The sequence below is a fragment of the Carlito syrichta genome, unplaced genomic scaffold, assembly GCF_000164805.1.
Source record: "Carlito syrichta isolate Samal-C Ts95f unplaced genomic scaffold, Tarsius_syrichta-2.0.1 Scaffold306592, whole genome shotgun sequence".
Taxonomy (NCBI): domain Eukaryota; kingdom Metazoa; phylum Chordata; class Mammalia; order Primates; family Tarsiidae; genus Carlito; species Carlito syrichta.
The window spans coordinates 714,308-741,333 of record NW_007250688.1 but is presented as its reverse complement, the minus strand read 5'-3'; the positions used below and the strand labels follow the sequence as shown (position 1 = coordinate 741,333).

The window sequence follows — 27,026 nt, the reverse complement described above, 5'->3', positions numbered from 1 at the left end:
GTTTCTATTTAAAATGAATATAAATAATATGAAGCAAGGTTACAACAGAGATTTCTGCCCTATAACAAAGAGAGAAGCATAGGAGTAATAGTTTGGTTAGTGCAGACTGGCTAATCTTAAGAGTAACATTCCTATAAGGAAAAGGATATACATTTGTCTACATTGCTCAGAGTCTACTGAAATAAATGCATTCACAGTGTTCTCTGTATTTATGGCAAGTTACTTAAGAACCTAGAAACCTAGTAGGCATAAGGCTGAAAATTCCCTAGTGAGTTTTTGGCTAATAATTTCTCCATTTCCACTATTTTTTCCTTTATATTTAGGGAAAAGGAAGGGAATTAAATCTAAACAAAAATCCAAGAAAATAATAGCCTGAACTCTGCAAAGAAAATAAGGAAGCCATTTACACAGTCACTTTCTAAGAATGAATTAATTTAATTTGTTTATCTCTCAAGCAGTTTTTATTAACCAATTCTAGGTGGTACTGACGCAATGAGAAACACCAATACAGAAAAGAGAGCTGAGAAGAAGCAAGGTCTTCTGAAACATATTTCCAAACTAATAATATGCAACAATTAATAGCATATCTTTTTACCTGCATAATGAAAATTTGTATACCTAACCCTGAATTGTACCCAACATTTTAAAAATAAAAACATATCTTCTATCCCATAGCAAGAATAAAGACACAGCAAAAATGACAGAATTGTTCTACATGCTATTAAAGAATATCATGATCAAACTAGTATGAAAAATCATAACTGGCACAGGAATCAGTTGCCAAGTTCCCACATGAGCACTAATACTAAATGACACTCGTAACATTCTCATGGATTAAACAAATGAAAATCTCCTCCTGTCTCTATGGAGCTAACACCCCACTTCCTACATTACATCTAGTCTGCTTAAGTGTCTTCTTCACTAGATGCTAACTTCTTTGGAGGGAAGCAACTCATCCCATTGCATTATATCCCTAGCACTTTACACCTTGTATTTTCTACATCATTTCTGTATTCGGATTTTGAAATGAGAATATACTCATGTACTCATTCAATAATCAATACGTTAATAATAATAATCAATACATGATAATAATGAATAATCAACACATTAACCAGAAGTCTTTAAACATATTTCCTGTGAAACTAAACTGTCAGGATATATGACCTCTGTGTCCATGAGCCAGATTTTGTATTTGCCATGATTTAATTAAAAAGGCGAGAACCAGAGGTGCTCCAATGGGGCCATAGCTTTAAAAAACATAATTTAACACTGATTAAACTCTGAAGACTTTCAGGCTCAGAGCGGCCAGTGAATGGCCCACACAGCACCATGTGCTAATGGTGGGTTCAAGCCTGGTCCACGCCCATGTGCTGCCCAGAGCCTGTGTTCGTTCCACATTCCACCCCAACCTGCCAAAAGCACAGAAGAGCCTGGCACATTTGTTTCTCTTTTACACAACTACAAACTGCTTCTTCTTAGGTATTCCTTGTCGGTTGTCCACCCTACTACTATTCATTGCCCTTACGAGAAAAGACGCTATAATCTTTTACAAGGGGCAATGATATTATTAAAGATCAATATTTAAATTAATAATTTCATCTAGAGAAATCTAGTACATAGAGAATCATGTTAGGAAAAACAAGGCACAATGATAATTTTAGAGAATGAATTACCTATATAGTAATCTACTCTAAATATTATAAAATGCTACAAATTCATAGGTTTTTAGTATGAAGATAGGAGATGTCGAGGTCCCCTTCCAAAATGTTAATAGAAAGCTGTCAAAAGAAGGAATGTGGTAATTTCTTATTTGATACACGAAAATAATTCCTACACAGTTTTGAGTATAAGCACTAGTCAGAGAAAAATATAGATGTGAAAAACCTATCTATATATTCCAAATAATTTTAATTCAAAATATTTATCTTGAATTTCCTGTACCCTCAACACTGAGTAAACCCATATGTAGAATAAAATAAATGTCTCTCTTTTGTCCTGTGGAATCATAGACATAGATAATATACAATGGTGTATCATACAGTATTGCATACAATTTCAAAAACGATAATCAGTGGACACAAGGCGCTAAATATAAAGGTCATACACATTTCTTCTAGCAGACATTTGCAAATGCTTCATTTTATGTATATGCTTGGCTTAGAGGTAAGAATAATGTCATGCTGCTACTGGAAGACAAAAAAACAATTTTAAGTAATCAGTTTTCTTTATAAAATTGTCTTTCAGCATTTCTGCCATAAATCATGGGAACTCTTTTGTTTACTAAACAATAAAAAACTTTGATTTCTAAAATCTAAGAGGAATATATATACACCTAAGAGAGTCTGTCAGTCTCGAACTAAGAAGACCAAAAGAAAGAAAGATCATTTATGCCAGTCACCTTGGGAAACAAAAATGAAGCATAATGAAAAACCACAGATGGGTAAAAGGGACATCAGTTCTAAATGTGCCAAATATCAAATATGGAAACTTAAGAGTGTTTTTTGCATTTTTAGTGATTACCAAATGCAAAAAAGTCACTCCATACAGTACTCACCCTTCACTTAAGTTCCCAGGTAAGCACAAACATACAAAGAAGAAAATAGTTAACTACTATAGTTCATTTATTTTAAAAATAGGGAATAAGCAAAAGACACGTTCAAATGTGTTCTCGGCCAGTTCAAAAGAGAAATATAACAAGAATAAAATGATTTTAAGAGAGACAGAAAAATTATTCTAAGCAAAAAAGTAATTCAAAATAGACGACTATCGAGTTTTTACTTCACTTTTTTCAGAAATAGAACTAAATGTTCATTGCTATCTTTTAAAAAAATAGCTTGCAGTGGCCACCAGGGGGCGAACCTAGATCTGAAGTCAGGGCTAATGACCAGCTAGGGAAGGAGGCCTTACAACAAAACGAAAAAACCCCCAAAAAAACAACAACCAAAAAAGGGAAGAATGTGACCCTATGCACAGTACTGGAGACCCCGCAGGAGAAACTGACTTGCACTGTGCAAGGAAGAGACTCTGACTTCAGGGGACATGCATATTGCCTTAAGCTAAAGAGGGCCATCTCCCACAGCAGCAGGGACATTTCTGCTTCCTGCCTCTATCTGCTTAAGTCCTAGGCAACTCACTTGGCCTCCCAGACACCCTAACACAGAGTGGTCCCAGCAATAACTGGAAGCGGGCGTCTCTCATTGTGACCTAATGGACTTTCATGTCGACTCTGATCATCCCCAGCCACACTGAGGCTGGGGGTAGACCCTGGACTATGACACATCCTGGCTAGAGGGTCTGAGAGGTCCTGCCATCCATCATTCCAAATAGCTCTGTTGGAATTGCCACTGTTAATTGCTGAAAATTTAAGAATGCAATCACATCCGTACTGACTTGGAAAACATAACAGAAATAACACTTAGCTAATGAAATGACCAGCAAAACAAAAAATCAGGACACAAGCCTCAAATCTGGAAAAATGCTCAAAGGGAAGAAAGTCAGAAAAAAAAAGAAGATGCATTTTGATGGCTCTATCACAGGTAAAATTCATGCTCAGTCTACAGTCCTGCAATGATCAGTTCATTGGTTGTCTCTGCTTACTCTTGCTGTCAGTCTAAATAGAATAAATAGAAAGCTGGTATCACCAGCAAGACAGATTTCAAGCTAACTCTGTAGAGAGACCGACAGTAAGTGTTTAGGTGAAGATAATAAAGTATAAAACAGTCCCTAACCTTTTGATTCAGAAAATCTATTTAAATTACATATGCGGAAAAAAATAGCCACAATACAGAGCAGTTCCTAAGTAAGGAAGGCTTCACGAGAAGGGTAGGGCTGGAGATGACTCTCCCAGGATTTGCACAAGCAGCACAAGGAGGGTGGGCATCTAAGACTAGCAGAATTACAGTCTGGTAAGGCACAAAGACTGGAAAGCACAAGGTCTTGTGAGTAGACAAGTTTTACACCTGCTGGGAAAAAAATGAAACCAGGACATTATTTCTTTTTGCATGTAGTGAGTAAAAATAGTTAATAATATAAGTACCCAGACCAAAAGTATGAAAATCTAGTAAAATCACACTTATGCTAGTCTCTACATTATAAAATCTACGAATAAAATGTCAGTAGCATGACATGCCTGGTGGTTCAAGCAGTGAGAGACTGTAGTTCAGAAAACTATGCTTGAGGGCTTTGCTTTTTTTTTTTTTTTTTACAGTGGGTTTGGTGGCATACTAGAGTGTTCAAGGCTGTTATGAAATTGTGCTTGTCTTCACTCATGTCCAATGATTAACAGCTTCCATTTTAAAACATAAGCAAGTCTTTCTCTGTACATTGTGAATTTCTTCTAAGTGTAAATGTATAAGTCATTAAGTTCAGTCAACGTAGGTCCAGTCTACTAATTGGGTGCCTTAGCCTGCAGATAAATTGCCTATATTCACTATCATAAATTAATAGGAAGGGCAGGGGTTCTGAGGGAACCCAGCAAAGTTACAATAAAGCATACCCTAAAATTGTAGTGGTATAAGTTGTGCCCCAATAAACCTCATTCTTATGAAGAATGATTCTTGTATTTTTCATCTTATTTACAACATACAACTAATGCATACTTGTTTCCAGGTTTCTTTCCTTCTAATGTATTTAGATGCTGTTCAAGCGTCTCCATAAGACTGCTGGGAGCCTACAATAAGAAAGTAAAAATAAATGTCTGCATTGTTTACGTTCAACGTAAATACAATGTAACATCACTGTAACTTTGTATGGGAGAGTTCTGTGGATGGATCCTAATATATATGTGAGATAATTTAATTCCAAGTTGTTTTGGTATTTAAATATTTAAATTCCACGGACTCTCAGACAGGCCCATTTTAAATATAATTAACTCCATTGCATAACAAATAGCATTACAGCATGGTTTCCATATAGAGATTACATTGGATAGACTTTTACTAAAATATTACTTATATGCAATAAACTCAAATCAAGTTCACCACCACCTTCCCATAAGAACACAGTGAAAGAGGAATAGATATTTGTATTCAAGTTAAAAACATAAGCACCCAAATACAAATTTACAGAAATTTGAAAATACAGTAAAATCTCACTTATCCACTGAAAAATTAGGAAAAATTGTTAATGTAAGAAAGGTGGGTGAGAGAGAGTTGTGGGAAAAATATAATTCTAATAATCAATAACAATGAAAATTCTCTTATTGAACTATTTAATTTATATGCATAATAAAGTAATTTTAGCAACTATGATGTTATAATAGAATACTGGATATAGACAGAGTTAATATTTCAACTCTTTATGAAAAATACTTGAAGCATATTTTTTTACAAATAATATTTTAGGAAATATAAAGTGATGGTATTTTACTGTATATTAGAAAAATAAAAAATAGGTTCATAGAAATAGTCCACCCAATCTATTCCTCAAGCATTACAGATTTAATTTCATCTCTCTCAAATAATTTTAACCCAAGTTAGACCTTAACAGCAGCATAGGCATTCAAAGAATAGCATTTCATAGATGAAATAAATAACAACATTTATACTACATTTAATTCTGACAGTTGTTCCTTAAATTAGTGTGAAATTAATTTTGAAGCACTTTAAAATAACTATGCTAACTGTCAAAATAGCTCACAGAGTCAATGAAATTCATATAACATTTACGTTGTTCCTTTAATGACAAAATAAAATTCTTATAAAAAACTTTAGTTTTAAAAATTTGGACTTTTATTTAATATTCATTTTTCATTTCACTAATAGACTCAAACTGTCTTAACATGTATGTGATAATTACATATGTTAAATGTGAATTACTAAGTGAACTAAAACATGTACATTTATGTATATATTATTAAGTGAATAAAAGTATTAACTTGATGAAAGTGCTAAAGGACAGAAAGGGACCAGCATTATCTAATAAGCTTTGGACTATAGAATAAAAGTCAATAAATAAAAGATTATAGGGGGATATAATATATTTAGAAAATTGCAAACGCTAAAAATTTAAAATATAACCTTGGTGGAAAAAACTTAAGATTCCAGTAAACCACAACTAGGAATATACCTCTAAGTTTAAAAAAATGAATTTTCAATAACAGGTTATAAACAACAAAGAAATGGCCATTGAATCAGGAATGCACATACTAATATCAAAAAGAAGAAAATATAGTGGCTTCAATTTTTAGATGAATTCACATCTATTAACTTTCAGCTTGTCATGTGATTGATGATGATGATGATGATCGAACCTAGGAGTCCTGAGCATACAAAGCTAAATTTTTCATATCACCATTATTTTGTTGAGGTCGCAGTAAAGGAAAAATTATATATATATATAGTCTTTCTAGTTAGAAGACTTAGTTCCTCTGAATATGAAATGCAATGTAAATGAAGTATGATTTTCCCTAAACTTAAATTTAAAACACTGTTTAAGAAAGATAAATTTATAGCCACAAAATAGAGAGCAACAAGTATGAGATAACAAAAAAGAGGTAATATTTTTCCTATAAAGTTACTTAGCTACCTAAAACAATATAAAGCAAGCAAACAAACAAAAATTCAGGAAGATGGTTTGCAATTTCATTCTTTTAGTAAAGTTTTAAAAAATAATTTAGGTGAAAAAATTGAAAAATTAAGTCAAAAAAATCACAATAGTTGAAAGATAAATCTGACTAAAGAATACAAAACTAGAAAAGTGATTTTCGTTTTAAGGGGAGTTATTGAGTAATACATTGCTCATAAAATTAAGTTTTGAACATTTTATCCTTGAGGTTTAAATGCACCTCACGATTATATTTCTTATAAGGACATGTGAAATCTAAGAGAAATAAATTTCTCAAGTGTAGTTGGAAGATAAAGAGTACTCTGATGGCAACATCCAGAAGTGCAAGAATGTCTGCCTCTAACTGTATCTGTGGCACCAAGGACATCCTGGCATGCCGTAGACAATAAATGAAAACCGTCTGTTAAGTTTCTAAGGAGGAAAACTTTGAGAATGCCTCTGCTGTTGTAAAAGGAACTTAAGATAACAAGGTATTATTAACAGCATCTTTAGTTGCTCATTTCTAAAAATGCCAAAGTCAATAGACCAAACAGATGGAAACATCAAAGAACAAGATTCAGCCTCGGAAAGCTAACAGATAACAACATATTACAGTTACCAATTCATCAGTGGTATAGTCTTTAAAAGGAGACTTTTCTTTACCAGTAGTTTTCATATCAACCAGAATTCCTGACATCAAAACCTAAGATTTTTTTATAAATGGAAATATTTTACATTTGGAAACCACACACACCCCAAACAGAAAATAATATTTAAAAAAATTCTTTTCTTAGAACAAATTCATAACTAATTGTGAGCCCAGGATCCAAAAGAAAGCATTCACCTACAATTTAGATGCTTTAGATTATAAAGCATCATTAGAGCTAAGTGATAAGAAACCCAGAACTAATTCAAAGTTTTGATCACTAGACCTAAGGAACCATTTGAAAGTACTGAGAAGTATTTAAGTTTTGACACGTCTTACCCAAAATAGTACTTTTGAATGTCTTTAAAAATTTTTATTAATATCCATAAATAATTTAAATGCAATAATGATATTATATGCACAACTTTTAAAGGGTTATTGATGATTGCATTGGTGTTTATTGTATATTCTCTAATCTACAAGATATTCACTGAATTCATGAAGATAGCCTTGAAGTTTTTCTGTTCCCTTTTGCACAAAAGGTATTCTACTCCTTTCTTCGTGAGTAGGAAGCCCTCTGGTCTTCGTCTCTTTTTTAACCCTCTCATCTGACCGTTAGTTTTTGTTCATTTCCACGGCTAGATTCAGTGGCCATGGTGGCCACAGACAAGCCTGGCCGAGAGCAAAATCTAACCTCAGAGGAGTTGAACCGAGCCCACAGAACCTGGCGCTTCTCTGACCAATCTCTAGATTAATCCTGGTCTTAAGGATTAAACCCTGTCTTGAAGGACTAACCCCAGAAGAACTCCCATTCCCACTCAGACCTGATGGCACTGTCATGGAAGAAAATCTAAGTCACTAGTTCAGTTGGAGGCCTCCCTTAGACGTGTGGAAGGGGACTGGACTGGTGGAAGGGTATCACTGCTCAGAATTCCAAAGGAAACCACAATTAGGTTACTTACTAAAGAATCTCAGAAATATACTATACTCTGGTATGGGGATTTAAATATACACTGGAGAACTGAACTAGGGGGATTTTTTTACAAATAGGCAATTTAAAAATAAATGTTAATATTGAAGTTTATGTGATCATAATTAAGGCAGACGATAGAGTGCTAAGAGAGTCTGATGAATTTCGACCGTGAAATAGTTTCTGTAGTTTTCTATTAGACACGGGGCAAGATTTTATCTTCTTTGAGTGTGGAGTCTTGGCTCCCTAAATTAGAAAAACACACAGCTTACATCACTAAATAAAATATTAGTTCTCTGGACTTCCTGAGAGATTACATAAATCAAAGCAAATATTACAGTATCATTAGAAATTAAACCCAAGTACAAGAATCCTTATTTCGATGATATATTACTATTTTCTAATTTTAAAAACAAGAAGAGAATTTATGTAGTCCTTTAAATCTTTCCTTATCGCCAGTCTCTGCCCAAGCTAAGTGAGAAAATGAAGACCTATATTCTCCTTAACTGAGAGCCTCTTCTTAACAAAATGTCTAGTTTTTCTTTTATTCCACAGTAAGGGTGCTCATACAGTTGAAATAAAGATAATTAGTAATTTCTAGAGCTACTCATTGAGTTAAATATTTTAATGTCTTAAAAGTTAACAAGTGTTATTTATCTGAGTTCTTTTCTCTCTCCCTCTCCCTCTCCTTCTCTCTCTCTTTCTTTCAGAGACAGGGTCTTGCTCTGTAGCTCAGGCTGGAGTGCATTGGCACAATCATGGCTCACTATAACTGTAAATTTTGGGACTCAAATCATCCTTCTGCTTCAGTGTCTGGAATAGCTGGGACTACAGGTGTAAGCCACCACACCTGGCTAATATTTATTAATTTACTGATTAATTTATTTTTGTAGAGTGAGAGTCTTGCTAGGTTGCCCAGTCTGGTCTCGAATTCCTGGCCTGAAGCAATTCTTCTGCCTCAGTCTCCCAAAGCACTGAAATTACAGGTGTGAGCCACTGTACCTGGCCTTACGGTCTATTCTAAAAAAATACAATGTAAATTTGTATAACTGAAGAATTTAAATGAAAACACACTTACTTTCTTTGCTTTTTATTATACTGTTACAATGATAAATCTTTATCTAATAAAGAGATTTTCAAAAAGTACGTTATGTATATTTAACTTTTAGCCATATCCCAAATGATACTAATATCTTATGCAGGTATGTGCTTAGGCAAAGAACACTATTTTCCCATAGTAGCAGAAATATTTTATACTAATATTCTGTCTACTAGAAAGAGCTATCTCCCAACCTTTAACTAAAAAATATAGTGCCATAGTGTTCTAGATTGATCTGCGAATTTTATTTATAAAGATTTCTTGATATTGATAACTGATTGATTGAGTCGGGGGTCTCACTCTGTCACCCAGGCTAAAGTGCATAATCACAATGATCACAGCCCACAGCAGTTTCAACTTCTTGGGCTTCAGGTAATCCTTCCACCTCAGCATCCTGAGTAGCTGGGACTGCAGGTGCTCACCACCACGCCTGGCTAAGGTTTTGATATTTTTTTTGGTAGAGATGAGGTTTCACTATGTTGCCCAGGTTGGTCTTGAACTCCTGGGATCAAGTCTCCCAAGCCACCTGCCTTGGTCTCCCAAAGTTCTGAGATTACAGGGGTGAGCCACCGCACCTGACCTGATTTCTTCAAGCCACCTGCCTTGGTCTCCCAAAGTTCTGAGATTACAGGGGTAGCCACCGCACCTGACCTGATTTCTTGCTATTCATTTGGTATGTTAATAATACACATATAGAAGATTATTTTTTTGGTTTCCCTAATTTTAATACAAATTTAAGGATTAACATTATTTTAAATAGGGAAACATTTCAAGGCATTATAAGGATAACAAATTACTAAGTATACTTTGATATGATTAAAAAGAGGCTATCTCTCATTATGATGATTTTCTTCTATTCCAATGACTATTTACAAAAACAAAAAATTCACACATCCATCACGGCATATAAGATAGCAGCTCTATGTCTTCTCTCATCTCTACAACATTGTTTCTACTTGAAGGACATGTTTGGGACCGAAATTTACCATAACAGAATGACTAAATAAAAACAGCTCCTACCAATTATGAGAAAGGTCATACAATAATGCTGTTGCCTGAGAATGACATCGATTCTAAATTTTAGGAGCCATGCACTATACCCTCTTGATAGATAAAAGGATTGATAAAGAAGCCCCACTACTGTTGTGACTTACTAGATGGGCCTCAGGGAAAAAAAATCACTCATAGACCACTATGACATTTTTAAAAAAGGTTATTCTATACATGGAAGCTACTTCCTGGGGAGATAAGAATCAGTGCAGTCGAGCGATGACATCGGAATGTCCCTATTCACAGCCCTCCCTCACACCTGGGACACACTGGAAACCAGGATGGCAAGCAGGAGGAAAAGGTCTGATGTTCTGACTGTCACGCCTACAAATAGCCACTTTCCACAGCTGAAGTACTTTCACTAACATTACTCAAGGGTTCCTTCTGATCAAGTTCAAGAATGACAAGATGAGCTCAATTAGTAAACACAGTTGCCTTTAAAGAAGAAACTACGCCATAAGAGCAGGAAAATCTCCCTATTACCTTCGGAAATATATTCAATAGCTAGAAAAATAAGTAAGGCAAAATAATCTCCAAAAGAGTCAGTTGGCCTAAATTAAAAATGCAACTGCTTACAAGACTATGCCTATTTGTGGCAATATATGAAGTAATAATTTCATGCATACTAATTGTTCCACTGAGAGAGCCACTTACCTGTGTGAGGTCAGGAATGTCACCTTTATCAATACCAACTTGCTATGGATTAAAAAAAAATAAGAAATTACTTACTAGAATTAAAAAAATTTTTTTGCATTTAGTGAAAGACTACCTACACAATTAGTTAAAATCACAGCTCAATATTGGTGGAAAAGAATTGTAATTTGATATGTATCAATCTCATTTTGAACATTTGCTCTTTGCAGCTTTTCACCCAATGTAAGAGCAATAGTTTCATTGGTATAGCTAGATATAACAATTGTAAGGAATTTTACTAGAATCCAAAAAGAAGTGAAAATAAACTGAAGTATAAAACTTAAAGACATTTTCCATGGTTAACAGCAGCTAAAAATCTAAAACACTGCTTAGACTAAATTTAAATAGTTAATTATGCCCAACAAATCCTCTGGACAGAGAATGTTTAGCTTTTGTTTAGTTTTCACACTTGTTTCAGGGTATAGTTTCCACCCTGTCTCTCAGTTGGTTTCCTTTTTCTTTTTTTTTGGAGTTGGAATCTCACTCTGCCACCCAGGCTGGAGTGTAGTGGCATGCTCATGGCCACCGCAGCCTTGACCTGCTGGACTCAGGCGTCCTTCAACCTTAGCTTCCCAAGTAGCTGGAACTATAGGCATGCGCCACCACACCCAGCTAATTTTTTGATTTATTGTAGAGATTAGGTCTCATCAGGTTGCCGAGACTGGTCTCGAACCCATGGATTCAGGTAATCCTCTCACCTCTGCCTCTCAAAGTGTGGGGATTATAGGTATGAGCCACCATACCCAGCCTCAGAATATCCTTATCTTTTAAACAGCTGCATAGAACTTTCTTGTCCTATAATTTAATAAGTCATCTATTAACAGACATTAAAGTTACTTCCGGTCTCTTGCCATTGCTAGCAATGCTGCATATAACCACTTTGTGTGAACACATCTGTAAACACACTTGGAGAAGTGGAATTACTAGGTAAAAACATCTGCAAATTGCTAATTGTGGTAACACAGGGGTGAGGGGAGGAGAGAGGTGGGAGGAAAAGCAATCATAGAAAAATGTGTAGAAAGGTGAATCAATAAAGAGTGCATATGTGTCTATTACACTACGTCAATTCTTTTGCACATTTGAAAATTATTCAAAGTAGATGGGGAAAAATACGAATCATAAGTTAATGACATCATTTTACATAGATGTGAAATTAGGGTTCAAAGAAACAAAGTGGGTTCAACCAATGGCACCACTGGCATTTGGGAGGGTGACGCTTTGTTGAGGGCTGTCCTGTGCATCGTAGGGTGTTCAGGAACCTCCCTCTACTCACTGGATGCCAGCAGCACCCTCCAGTGGGACGACCAAAAATGTCTCTAGGTGCGATTTATCTGAGAAAGGGGTAAGCAAAATCACCCGTTGTAGAGCATAGAGCACTTAGCCTCATCCCTCTGAATCACATTATGTTGTCGTCCAGAATTCCAGACTGCACCTTCTAATGACTAAACTCTGGCTTTAAGGAAACCCTAGATGATTTCCTAAATTTACTTATATGATTGGAAATTATGGAAATTACCAGCTAAAGCAATTTAATTCTATATAGTTCCATATTTTAACATCCCTTTAGATGATCCATTTAGAAATATTAATATGAATGATATAGGCACTTTTGAAATAAAAATATTATGGATCGCTAATCACTTTGGGAAAAGGTGACATGTTTCTATTAGATAGATGATTCTGCTAAAAAACATAATTTAGGAATTCTTCCTCAACATTGCTATTTTTACTGCTTTGAACTTCTGAACCACAATGTAATTGGAGGATTAAGGTGAAGTGTATTACAGAAATCTCATCACTTTCTGTCTGCAAATACTTTGGGAGACATAACACCTACGACTCTTGATATTTACCTTAGAATAGGAAACTAAGAATAACTTGGTTCTATAAGAGAGAAGAATGTTTGGCAGAAATGTCTATTAGTTGTAAAAACCATCATTTCTACAAAGTTTCAGTTGTCTGCTTTAGGAGACTTCAGAATCCAAGACATAGTAAGTTTTCTGCACTTCCAGAATTTTCTTTGGGAAATTTGAATATTTCCATAGAAATTGTTCCATTACTTATCTTTTAACATGATGAACAACTTATTGCTAATGTTTCCCAAGTAGCCTATATATACAGTTGTATTTTTAAAGTGATATTCTGGAACTCTTCTTTGGACTTTTCAGGCATATGGCACTAACTATAGGGTAGCTATTTTTTGGGTGGGGGGTCAGAGTCTCACTGTCACCCTGGCTGGAGTGCAGTGGCTTGCTCACAGCTACTTGCAGCCTCGACCTGCTGGGCTCAGGTGATACTTTCATCTCAGTCTTCCAAGTAGCTAAAACTACAGGTGTGTGCCACCATGCCTGGCTAGTTTTTTTATTTATTGTGAAAACGAAGTCTCACCAAATTGCCCAAGCTAGTCTCGAAGCCCTGGGCTCAGACAATCCTCTTGCCTCTGCCTCCCAAAGTGCTGGGGTTACAGGCAAAAGTCATCACACCCAGCTTGGGGTAGCTATTGAATATGAATCCATATACAGGCCACATGAGTACTGTTTGGTAGAGAGAGAAGATTTGTACATTTGTCGAAAAATTTCTGTATTAACCAATTATCACCAAACCACTCAACATTGTTTTCTGAACAGTTAGTGTTCAGATTATGAATGATGCAATTTAAATGTGAATGCTAATACAAATGGTATTTTTTTTAGATTAGAAAACATGGTTTATTTAAAAGTAAATGAGAGAGAGAGAGAGAGAGAGAGAGAGAGAGAGAGAGAGAGATTTTCACCTCCCCAAGGTAGGAAAGGGGGTCAAAGCTTAGGAAAACATGGCCTGAAAAAAAAAAAAAAGAAAAGAAAACATGGCCTGGCCATAACCCAAAGAGCACATGGCCACAACATAGCTTACCAAGGCAATGGCCACATTTGTTCTATTAAAAGTAATTTTGTAAATTAGGATCCATTCTATGAAAAAGTCTTAATCATTATGTTCAAATAAAATTTTAAAATTTACTATCCAGTTATTTAAAGACAGATTCTCAAATTGACATCTGATTTCTGTGTACATCCTTCTCAGTGGCTTGAATGGGCCTGTGATAACATGAGCTATCAACAGACAAAAAGTAAAATTTTACAAGTGAGAGCAGAAAGAATTGACAAATAAGTAGCCCTTTTCTCATGGAGACCTTGACCCCAGCATTGTTATGCTAATTAGTGCACCCCAGACTGTCACATGCCCAGATCCTTACATGTAGATAATAACAAATGAGAAAAAAAATGGGAAGAATGTATGCCAGGATTCACTGAAACACTAATTTGCTCTCAGTGCTCAGGTATCGTTTATCATTTCACAGAAAGAAATTAGGTGAATTCACTCATATGCCCAATCCTGACTTGTACTCCACATCTTTAAAAAAAAATTTTTAAAAAGACATTAGGCAAATTTTAATAAACGATACTGATAATTATGGTTAAACCATGGGAGAATCACACCAAATACAAAAAATAAAACCTGTGCAGTGGCAAAAGAAATTATTTCAAGCAAGTCTATCTTTCCTTTAAAGGCTGCCAACCTTGATAAACCCATGAGAAAATACAAACATGCCTTAGTGCATATGTAATTCACATAGGTTCATCTCTATCTTTTGTCTTCTTTATGTTAAAGAAATTTTACATTTCTGATTATATGCTGTGTGGGTCAAAGTTCAGGAGTCAGTATCCTGGGATATTATTTTGGTCTCAGTATTTGAATGTGACAATTATTACTCCTGTGAATAAATGAGATTCGAAAGATAATGCATGGAGTAGGTGACCTCTAAATTGTGTGCATAAGACACCTTTTCTTGCAATACAGTCTCAAAATGACAAGCACGGCCAAAACGTGGCATGCATGTCGCACATCCATGGCATTGCAGGCCTTGCTGTTGAGCCTCAGAAGTACTCTCGCTCAACACTCCAGTCAGTTCCTAGCAGTTAATCGACCTATGAGGTAAAAACCCACTTGTCATCCTGCCAAATGGTCACAATGACAATGTCATAATGTCCAGTATCCACGTGAATCAATTATTGGATTTTATAAAAGACAATATCAACTTACAGATAACTTCAGAAGCACCAACAGTATTCTAACACATTTATTGTGATTACATGTAAAGAAATATCCTTAAGAAACAAAGTATAAGTTTTATAAAATGAATTATGCTTTCTGTTTTACTTTTCTCATCCTGTATAAATCATGGACAAAGTAAAGAAGTGACCTTGAATTTGAACAACGAACAGGTTTTTCTAAAGGTAAAGCTAAGTTTCAATGAAAGAAAGCACTTTCTAATAAAGAGAGACATCGGGTGACGTGGAGGGAGGGACGGCTTTGCACAGCTGCAAGTGAGCTTATCATCCATGGCATTTGTATTGAAGGCAGAGCGATTACCTGATTGGGAGGTGGGAGTGCAGAGCCCATCTCTGAGTGAGAAGCTGGATGAGGTGACTTCCAAAGTCACTTCCAACCCTCACATACTGTGACCCTGTGGCAGTCAGGGTCTTGTCAGATGAGACATTCTACTGTATGCTCTGGAGACATGAGTTAATATTTTAAAAATTATATTCCCAACAAAATTTAATATTACTTACCTCTGCAACCTTGAGAAATTCAGACACTCGTGTCATTCTAGTTAGAAATCGTTTGTAAATTTCTAGAGCATCTTTACACTGTCCTTTCTTCATTTCAAAAAACTTTTCTAGAAGAGATAAATAGATATGCAATTTGAAAAGAGTATTACACTCTATTTTTTTCCAAGATTATGTTAAGATTACTGCTTAAAACTTAAATTAATGTTTGACTCAAAAAACTTGGCACTAAAACCTATGTGAGGTATTAAAAGCACCTAAACAAGGGGACACTGAATCCTTTAAGAAACGTGTTAGGTGCCAAGATGATCATCCACCTCACATAAAACAATTTAAATGATGAAAACAGAATTAAACTAGAAGAATATATGAACTGTCGCAATAGGTTGAATTCATGGTCCATATATTCCAATACTCTATCTTAGAAAACAGCAGCAATTTCTTCCTGATGACAATCTCAAAAGTTATGAGTGCGTTCTACAGCACCCTTCTTTTCTTATTATTTCTTTTTAAAAATTTCATATTTTAAAGATGTGGGGTACAATTCAGGGTTAGGTACACAAATGTTCATTATGCAGGTGCCCTTGTTGATGAGGTGTGCCCCCCCTCGCCCCTGGCAGTTTCCCTCAAATGCCAGTCCCACGGCCCCTTCCCCTGGCAGTTTCCCACTACTGTCAATCCCTTTCTTATGTATTATGATAATTGCTTAAGGTCTGCTTATGCGTGAGAACATATGATACTCTGTTCTTTGTTTCTGTGATAGATCAGTAGATATGAAGGACTCTAAGTCCATCCAAGTTGCTGCGAAATATTTGTCCTTCTTTATGGCTGCAAAATATTCCATTGTGTTTCTGTTCCACATTTTAAAAAATCCCATCCGGTTTCAATGGACAGCATGGTTGATTCCATGTTTCTGCTATTGTGAATAGTGCTGCAATAAACATGCATGTGCAGGTATCCTTTTTTTAATAAAATGATTTGAGTTCCTCCAGGTATATTCCCAATAGGGGGATTGCTGGGTCATATGGAAGGTCAATTTCCAGTTCTTTCAGAAATCACCACACTGTCTTCCAAAGAGGTTGCACTGGTTTGCATTCCCACTAGCAGTGTAGAAGCATTCCTTTTTCTCCGCATCCTCACCAGCATCTGTTGTTGTTTGTTTTATTAATGATGGCCATTCTTACTGGGGTTAGGTGGTATCTCAATGTGGTTTTGATTTGCATTTCTCTGATCTATATATTATAAAGCAGTAATCTATAAAACTTCCTGAATTAAAGAATACTTTAAATTTTTATCCTCTGTATAAGTTGATACTTGTTTTTATTGATCACAAGTTATTTTTCAAACATTATGATATGTATTTTATTTATAAAATAGTAAAGTTTTGTGAAAAATATTTGATTTACCATATCTTTTGTGACTTTCTAGTCTGTAATCATGTTCTCTATCTCAAACTTTACCTTTCTAAACAGAGAAATAGAGGATCATTTTGTTATTTTCTTTTACACTCCCAAGACTAGAATTCACGGTCATTAGGGTACCGCAGCTCCATTATAACTGCAGTATGAGAATGTGTTTTTCCCATACATGTCTCTCATCAATGCTTTCATCAGTCATTCACTGATTTATGCAGTCAATAATTATTGACATTGCAGACGCAGTAGGCCAATGTCTGCTATAGCTCTAGGCAACTCTGGACGATACCTGATGCCTGGCATTCTTTACAAGTTCATTATTTTATATTTGCACATGGTTCAACACATGATATTTTTATATTCACTCATACTTGAGAGTTATTTCATTCAGCATGTAATTGTACTACCTCAACAGTATTTTTAATTTTCTCAAGGAAAGTTTAATAATATATAATTATGCAAACAACTAATTATCAAGGGCAACTACTCATTACCTTCTGTTGACAGTCTCTGGGTAAATTTACTTTTAACATGGACCTCCTCTGGAGGGTACTTAAGGGGAAAAAAAGATCCAGAAAACAAACAAATACTGTTTTCTACTTGTTAAGATTTGAGAGAAAAGCGTGTGTCTTAAAATATGACCAAGTGTAAGGATACTTTATCCACTCTATTCTGTTTCTAATGTTATAGATAGACTCATGGTGTTACAAGGAAAATCTCTTTTAGTTTAAAAATGAAAATAAAGACTTATTTAGTAAAACATTCCTTCTTTTTAAAACAATCTTCACATGAATAATTTCTCCCATTACTTAAGCTATTTCTCTTTAGTATAATCAAAGTTTATATCTTTGCATCAGATCTTTATCAATAACAAAAAAGAAATCAAATGGAATCATCTCAATTTCCTTTTAGAAGCAGCACACTAAAATTTTTAACAATTCTTTTCTGTCTCTTCTGGATGCTTTTAAAATTGTAGCCTTCACAATAATTTAGGATTCAGCAATAAAAGGCATTCAAGTATTACGGCTTTTGGACTACAATCTCATAATTGTTTCTATAATAGCGGTAATGACACAGAAAGGCACCATGTACCATTTTACTGATAAAGGCAAAGTTATGAGGTTCCCTTGTGGCCTTAGAGATCAGTGCACGGCCCAGGGGAAAGAAGTTTTACAAAGGGTCACCGCTTTCTTTTACACTAAAGATAACGTGTGTTGATTTTCAGTATTTGAAATGATCGAATTTGAAGTGGGTAACATACACCTTTGTAAGACTGTGATAAATTACCCTTGTCATATTAGTATTAACTTATGAAGGATAACTCTCCTAGGAGAGGAACCAAATTAAAAAATCTCATCTCTGAGAGACAAACTGAGAGTCTGTATATACATTATTAACTAACAACCATTAGTCAGTAAGGGAAATAGCTTCGTTACAACAATAAAACAAGTGTGAAGATCTGTGGCACCAATACTGGTTCCAACACGAGATGTAAAGTATTGCCCACAAAGTCTTTGATTAAAATTAACTCACAGTATAGTTATATCTAGTAAACAAACAAAAAATATACCTGCCTCAAGACAACTAGGCCATTCTTTTGCATACCTATCTTCTAGATTGTCACTTTAACAAGAGCAGTTTCGACAAGTCTGAAAGGAGGCTGCTCAGCACCAGAATGTGGCAAGGTAGGGAAAAAAAAAAAAAAGTCCTTCCACCACTTTTGAGAAGTCAGGTCCTTAACATGAAAGGGCACAACTTTTCTCCTTGTCTGCTCCTAATTGAGCTAACAGATCATCACTTTAAAATTAAATTTAAAAATTATGTCTTGAATGGTTATTATTTTAAAATAAAGAGAAAAATGCACTCTTAATATGATCGATCGAAGTCAGCATAAAGAGAAAGTTGAGCAGAATCTAAGTAGCTGTTCAAGACAACACAGAAGAGAATCACAAGGCCGAGCATGTTTAACTGCTGAATTAATGGTAAAGACACTAAATCCAATGTTCTTGAGGTCCAAGTGGAAAGAAACAAGGGACACTGGTGAGAGAACATGAGAACGAATCAGCAGAACTTCATTTCTGACTGGCTGTGGATTTAAGGAAGCTGAACAACTCAAAGGTAAGTGAGGTTTTAGGTTTAAAAAACTAATCACATATAAACAGAAACTAGGAGATGAGGAAGGGTAAGTTCAAGAGTTCCGTTTTGCGGATTCTGAGTTTTGGGTATGAACACAATGTCTAAATGAAGAGTCTACAAATATTAAGACTTGCAAAACTGAAGCTCAGAAGAAAGGTAAGAACGGAAATAATGAACTTGGCACTCATCATAATGGAGATGATAGGTTTTCCAATAAAGAATATACAGAAAAAGCAGATGGCTAGAAATGAAGTTTACATTTACAAGCAGAAACGAAGAATGCAGTCAGTCAGCAAAAGAGGAAAGTCTATCCTATCTGGCTCACCGAAAATCTCCAACCTGAAAAACACAGATACATTTGGTTTTGAACTTCATATTAACGGCAGGACTCTTTCCCCTCTAAAGGCAGAAACTCCAAGAGCACTGTTTGATGTTGCTGACTGGATCTCCCAATTTCCATTTTATCTTCTTCTACAATCACATGAAGTCAGGGTTCTGGATACAAATTCAGTTCTGCAAATTAGACAGACACGTGGGAGCTTTGGAAGGTAAAAATCAGGCATGAATCCTCTTTTTGTAACTTCTCAGCTGTGGTTTGTGACAGGCAAGACCATAGAAATGTGAGATTATGTTTCTGGGGCATTCTGCTGTCCATACTCCAGTTTCTTGGGTTTTGAGGAGTAATGGTTAAGGCCACAGCCACTTCATCTGACTCCCTAATTCCTGGGTTATAGCTTCAAGTGCCCACTCTCTAGATTCCTAGTGTTGCCAGGCTGCTGAGGCGATGGCAGCAGCTTCTTTTATTTTTATTTTTATTTTTTAGAGACCGGGTTGCTTGCTCTGTCGCCCAGGCTGCAGTGCAGTGGGGTGATCATAGCTCACCACAGCCTTGAACTCCTGAGCTCAAGCAATCCTTGCACTTCAGCCTCCCAAGAAACTGGTGCACACCACCACACTTAACTAAGTTTTTACTTTTCTTAGAAATGATGTCTCATGATGTTGCCCAGGCTTGTCTCAAACTCCTGTCTCAAGTGATCCTCCCACCTCGGTCTCACAAAGTGCTGGGAGTGTAAGTGTGAGACACCGCACCTGGCCTGTTTCTTATTTTTAGTGTACCTTAAACTGATAGCCTCAAAAGTAGCAGTTTTCTACAGTATAGGTACTTATTATTCTGGGAACCATTTCAAAAGACTGAGCTGAGAATCAGTTCCTCAGGCTTCCAAAGTCTATATAAGCACATAACTCCCTATATTATAATAATTTTTTATATTTGGACTATGTGAGTGATTTCTGTTTCCTAAGCAGACACAGTATTTGGTAACCTGAAGTGGTTGCAGGAAACAGACTCTCAAGAATGTCAAATATAGGAATCTGGGATTAGATATGTAACCTGATTAGATGTGAAGGCAGTGATGATCACCTACAACTATTGGAAAATTGGATTCTTGCAGTCTATTCTATAGAGGAGCAAAACACCAGTGTTTTCTGAAATGAGCACCTGCAATGAAGCTTATCAGACCAAGTAGCTGCTGGATGGACCACCATGATGGCAACAAGGTAATCAGAACCAAGGGGTGCATGCCTGCTCCTGACTCCACCTGAGAGCTTTAAAAGGAAAACGACAACACCGGGTTTTCAATTACTGGCTCGGGGCATAGTCAGACTGTGGCACTGCAAGGCGGCCCTAAAATAATCTTATATTTTACAGTCACAGGGCTGTCACAGTCAAAGGTCAGAGAGAGAGTCTAATCTTGTCAGTTGCTGAACTATACCATATGTGGGTACGTTATACTTACAGGCTCACCATGGTATCCTCTGTGAAAGCTATGGTATTTATTCAGAGAGAAGACTGGAAAGGGAAACACCGGGGTAGATTCAAACAAAAACGAACTACTTTTTCAGGGAGAAACTTTTCATCCTGTCTGAAGAGGCTGGTCCTGTCTTGCTTGGAGGTCTTGCGTCAACACAGGCTTCATGAGGGAATGAAAATTCTTCTCATATCCTATCTCTCTACGCCCTCTCTCCCTGCCAACTGCCTCAATACCTAGAATGAGATTCAGAATCCAGAAATTCCAGCCTTGACTAGGGAGATAAGAGCAAAGTCTGAACCATGAGGGAAAACTACACATGCCACATGCTGAAAGTACAAGATTTTTTGCAAATTTATGTTGGCAGTAGAGTTGCCAGATAAAACGCAAGACACTGAGTTAAACTGTAGACAAACAACAAATGATTTTTAGTGTAAGTATGTCCAAAATGTTGCACGGGACTTATTAATACTAAAAAAAAATTACCCATGTTGAGCTGAGATAAAAATGTAGCTGGGTATCCTGTATTCCCCCTCATCCCCCTCATCTAGCAACGCTGATTGAAAAATATCTGGAGAAATGGTATGGGTCCTAGAGCGGCTGAGAAGGGAAGAAGGAATATTACATTTGTCATGAGATCTGTAATATAATTGATAATTTATCAAGTTGGGTGAACATGCCAGAAAGTGCAAATTCAACATGTCGGCCTAAGCATCTGGGAGTGGCTCTAATGCAGTCATTCCTAAATGGAAATCCCCAAGCCACCAGGGATGGCCTCACTTAGGACCTTCTTATGAATGCAGATTCTCAGGCCGCTCTTAGAGCTTCTACATTAGAAACTCTGAGTTGAAGGTCCAGCAACCTGAGCTTTAACGAGCCCTCCAGATAGTCTTGAGGAATGTCGCTGAACACTGCACTTTTTCCCAGTCTTCTGCCAATGGACCTTTAGACCAGTGACTATGCATGCACAAGGGAAAGGGAAGTACCCAGAGCCATTTTTAAAAACAATTTTTTAAAAACACTTTTAGGTTCACAGCAAACTTAAATGGAAGGTACAGAGGTTTCCCATACTCTCTTGGCCCCCAAACGTGCATATCAACATCCCCCACGAGAATGCTACATTGGTTACAATTGATGAATCGACATTGATGCATCATTATCACCCAAAGTCCCGAGCTTACATTGCTATTCACTCTTGGTCTTGTGCATTCTATGGGTTTGAACAAAGGTAAAACGACAAGAATCCGACATTATAGTATGAGTATTTTCACTGCCCGAAAAATTCCCTGTGATTTTCCTATTTATCTCTCCCTCCTCAGTAACCACCACTGACCTTCCTTACTGTCTCCTTTTGCAAAATGCCGCCTAGCTGGAATAATACAGTATGTAGCTTTTTCAGAGTGACTTATTTCACTTAGTAGTATGCATTTATGGTTCCTCTATGCCTTTTCATGGTTTGACAGCTCATTTCCTTGTAGCATTAAATAATATCCTTTGTCTGGATGTGCTACAGTCTATCCATTTACCTACTGAAGGACATCTTGGTTGCTTCCAAGGTTTGGCAATTATGAAGAAAGATGCTATAAATCCATGTGCAGGTTTTTGTGCATATGTAAGTTACCCAAATACTCTTTGGGCAGCTATCAAGGAGCACAACTGCTGGACTGTATGTTAAGAGAATACTGCCGGGCTCGGTGGCTCAGCCTGTCATCCTGCGCCTTTGAGAGGCTGAGGTGAGTGGATAGCCTGAGTCCGCGGGTTTGGGACCCGCCTGGGCAGGCGAGACCTCATCTCTACAATAAATCAAAAAATCAGCCGGGCGTGGTAGCGCATGCCTGTAATTCCGGCCACTCGGAAGGCTGAGGTGGAAGGATCGCCAGAGCCCAGCAGGTCGAGGCTGCGGTGGCCGGGAGCGGCCACTGCACTCTAGTCTGGGCAACAGAGTGAGACTCCAGCTCAAAAAAAAAAAAAGAAAGAGAATACTTAGTATGTAAGAAACTGTCAAAGTGTTTTCTGAATGGCTGTATCATCTTGCATTCCCATTAGCTATGACAGAGAGTTCCTGTTGCTCCACATCTGGGCTAGTATCTGGTGGTGGTTTGGTCATATACAGGTATGTAGTGGCATACTACAGACTAAATACTGTTGATTTACTTTGCACTTCCCTGATGACATATGATGTGGAGTATCTCTTCATATGCTTATTTGTCACGTGTATATCTTTGTTGTTGAGGTGTCTGTTAAAGTCTTTGGCTTAATATGTTTTCTGGTTAAAAATTTTAAAAAGTGCTTTTTATTCTATTACAGAGATGTGGGATACAAGTAAGGATTAACTACACAAGCAGACCGCATTCAAGTGAAGTTTGGGCCCCGAACTGGTTCTCACTTCCCTTGGTTTGGGACAGGTACCCTTTGTGTTGTTACGTGGTCCTTCCCTTCCTCCCTCCCCTGGAAGTGACCAGCGACTGCCGAAGCCCCCCTTGTGCTTTTGTGATTAATGTTCAGGTACCACAATGAGTGAGAATATGCAGTATTCAGTTCTTTGTTTCTGTGATAGATCACTAATTATGATGGTCTCCAACTCCATCCAATCTGCTGCGAAGTCCATGATTTTATTCTTCTTTTATGGCTGTGTAATACTCCATTGCATATATGTACCACGTTCTTTATCAGGTCCACTTTTGATGGGCAGTAGGGTTGGTTCCATATTTTTGCTAGTGTGAATACTGTAGCTATAAACATGTGTGTGCAGGTATCTTTTTGATAGAATGATTTATGTTCCTCTGGGTATATTCCCAGGAAAGGGACTGCTGGATCATATGGAAACAACACAGAAATTAATACGGAAACAAAAAAGAACATGAATAGCCAAAACAATCCTCAGCAAAAGGAACAAATGGGACATATCACACTTCCAGACTTTAAACTTTATTACAAGGTTATAGTAACTAAAACGGCCTGGTATTGGTATAAGAATAGATACATCGACCAATGGAATAGCACAGAGATTCTAGAAGCAAAAACACAGTCACTCAACCAACTAATCTTTGACAAAGGTACCAATAGCAATTACTGGGGAAAGAAGATCATATTTAGCAAATGGTGCTGGGAAAACTGACCACATGCAGAAGAATGAGACCTCATCTCTACAATAAATCAAAAAATCAGCCAGGTGTGGTAGCGCATGCCTGTAATTCCGGCTACTCGGAAGGCTGAGGCGGAAGGATCACCGGAGCCCAGCAGGTCAAGGCTGCGGTGGCCGGGAGCGGCCACTGCACTCCAGTCTGGGCGACAGAGTGAGACTCCAACTCAAAAAAAAAAATAAAAGAAACTCAACCCTTACCTATCACCATATACAAAAATAATCTCTAAATAGATCAAAGACCTAGATGTAAAACCTCAAACTATAAGAATCCTAGAAAAAAACATGGAAAATACCCCCATGAACATCGGAGTAGGCAACAAATTCTTGACCAAATCCCCAAAAGCAAATGCCATACAAACTAAGATAAACAAGTGGGACCTCATCAAACTGAGAAGCTTTTGCACTGTAAAAGAAACCATCAAGAGACAACCCACAGAATGGGAAAAAATTTGCTAATTATGTTTCTGACAAAGGCTAACATACAGGATCTACAAGGAACTCAAACGAGTGGAAAGGAAAAAAACAAACAACCCTATGAAAAAGTGGGCAAAGGACATGAATAGACACTTTTCAAAAGAAGAGATACCAGTCACATATTATATTATACCTTTTATGTGAAATATCCAGAATAAGCAAACCTATTGATACAGAACATAGATTGCTTAGCTGGGATTGGAGGGGAAATGGCTAATGGGTATGGAGTTTCTTTTGGGGTTGATGAAATGTTCTAAAATTGATTGTGGTGATCGTTTCACAACTCTATGGATATATAAACCATTAAATTATCTACTTTAAAAGAAAAAAAAGAAATACAAGCAGCCAACAGATACATGAAAATATGCTCAGCCTCACTCATCATCAGAGAAATGCAAATCAAACTACAATGAGATACCACCTAACTCTGGTATGGATGGTCATAATTAATAAATCAAAAGACAACAGTTGCTGGCACACGTGCGGAGAAAAGGAAATGCTTCTAAAATGTTGGTGGGGGTGATTCCTAAAGAACCCATTATGCTTTCTAAGTGTTGAGTTTTAAGAGTTATTTGTATATTTTAGATAACAGTCCTTTATCAGATGTGTCTTTTGAAAATATTTTCTCCCAGTCTGTGGCATGTCTTCTTATTCTCTTGACATTGTCTTTCAGGGAAGAAGTTTTTTACTTTAATAAAATCCAACATCAATTTTTTTTCATGAATCATGCCTTGGTACTGTACCTAAAAAGTCATCGTTATAGCCAAGGTCATCTAGGTTTTCTCCTGTGTAACCTTGTAGGATTTTTTTAGTTTTACATTTCACATTTAGATCTATTCATTTTGAGTTAATATTTGTGAAGGGTGTAAGCTGTGCCTAGATTCACTTTTGCTGTATACGGATGTCTTGGCACTATTTGTTGAAAAGACTATCTTTGCTCCTTTAGCAAACTTTTATAGATGAGTTTATATTAGTGTGGGTCTATTTCTAGGCTCTCCATTCTGGGCTATTGATCTGTTTGCCTATTCTCTTCCCAGTACTGCACTATCTTGAATACTGCAACATTATAGTAGGCTCTGAAGTTGGGTGGTGTCAGTCCTTCAACTTCGTCTTCTTCATCAAAATTGTGTTGGCTATTCTGGATCTTTTGCCTCCCCATATAAACTACAGAATCATTTTTTCAATATCCACAGAATGTCCTGCTGGAATTTTGAATGGCATTGCATTGAATCTGTAGATTCATTCCTTCTACTTCTATCTTCTGAACAGATTATGGCGAATTGGTATAATTTCTCAATTAAATGTCTGGTAGAATTCATCAGCGAACCTCTTCAGACCTGGAGTTTTCAGTATTTGAAGGTTATTAGTTATTGATTAACTTTATTTAATAGATAGAGCCCTACTCAGGATGTTTATTTCTTCTTGTGTGAGTTTTGATAGACTGTGTCTTTCAAGGAATTGGTCCATTCCATCTAAGTTATCACATTTGTTGGCACAGAGTTGTTAATAATATTCTCTTATTACCCTTTTAATGTCCATGAGATCGGGAGTGATGCTCCCTCTTTAATTTCTGATATCAGTAATTTGTGTTCTCTCTCTTTTTTTCTTAGTCATTCTGGCTAGAGACTTACTAATTTTATTGACCTTTTCAAAGAACCAGCTTTTGGTTTCATTAATTTTCCCTACTTATTTCCTGTTTCCAATTTCATTTATTTCTGCTCTAATTTTCTTTTCTTCTGCTTACTTTGGAAAATTTGCTCTTCTTTTCCTAATTTCCCAAGATGAAACTTATGTGATTGATTTTAGATCTCTCTTCTTTTCTAGCATATGCATTAAATGCTACAAATTTCCCTCTAAGAACCACTTTTACTGTAGCCCACACATTTTGATAAGTTGTATTTTTATTGCGTTTAGTTCAAAATGTTTTAAAATTTCTCTTGAGATTTCTTCTTTGACTTATGTGTTAATTACAAGTGTTTTGTTTAGTCTCCACCTATTTTGGAATTTTCCAGTTATTTTACTGTTATTAATTTCTAGTTTAATTCCATTGAGGTCTATGAGCAGATATTGTATGATATCTATTCTTTCAAATTTGTTAAGATGTTTTTTTTTTTTTTCCATTAATCAGTATTTTTTATTATGGTTTTGTGGGGTACAGTTAAGGGTTAGGTGTACAATGACATTTCATTCAGGCACCCTGTAGATAAGAAGTGTTTTCCCATCCCCCGACAGATATTTGCTACTGTTAATCCCATCCCCCTCCCCCCCATAGTTTCCCAGTACCATCAGTCATTTTCTTATAGTATTGCATTGGATGTTCAAGGTCTATTATATGAGTGAGAACATGTGATATAAGGATTTTTGTTTTTGTGAGAGGTCACTCAGTAATATAGACTCTAGTTCCATCCAGGTTGCAGCAAATTCATGATTTTGTTCT

General features: G+C 36.4%; 1 protein-coding gene across 1 annotated transcript in view; it reads right to left on the bottom strand.

Moving 5' to 3' along the window:
- Positions 1-27,026, bottom strand: part of SNAP91 (synaptosome associated protein 91) — a 160,743-nt gene that overhangs the window by 56,984 nt on the left and 76,733 nt on the right. Inside the window, exons 8-10 of the mRNA XM_021715053.1 lie at positions 15,615-15,721; positions 10,966-11,007; positions 4,602-4,672 (exon numbers count right to left, since the gene is read on the bottom strand). Coding sequence (XP_021570728.1) covers positions 4,602-4,672; positions 10,966-11,007; positions 15,615-15,721 — 220 coding nt within the window. The remainder of the gene's footprint in view (positions 1-4,601; positions 4,673-10,965; positions 11,008-15,614; positions 15,722-27,026) is intronic.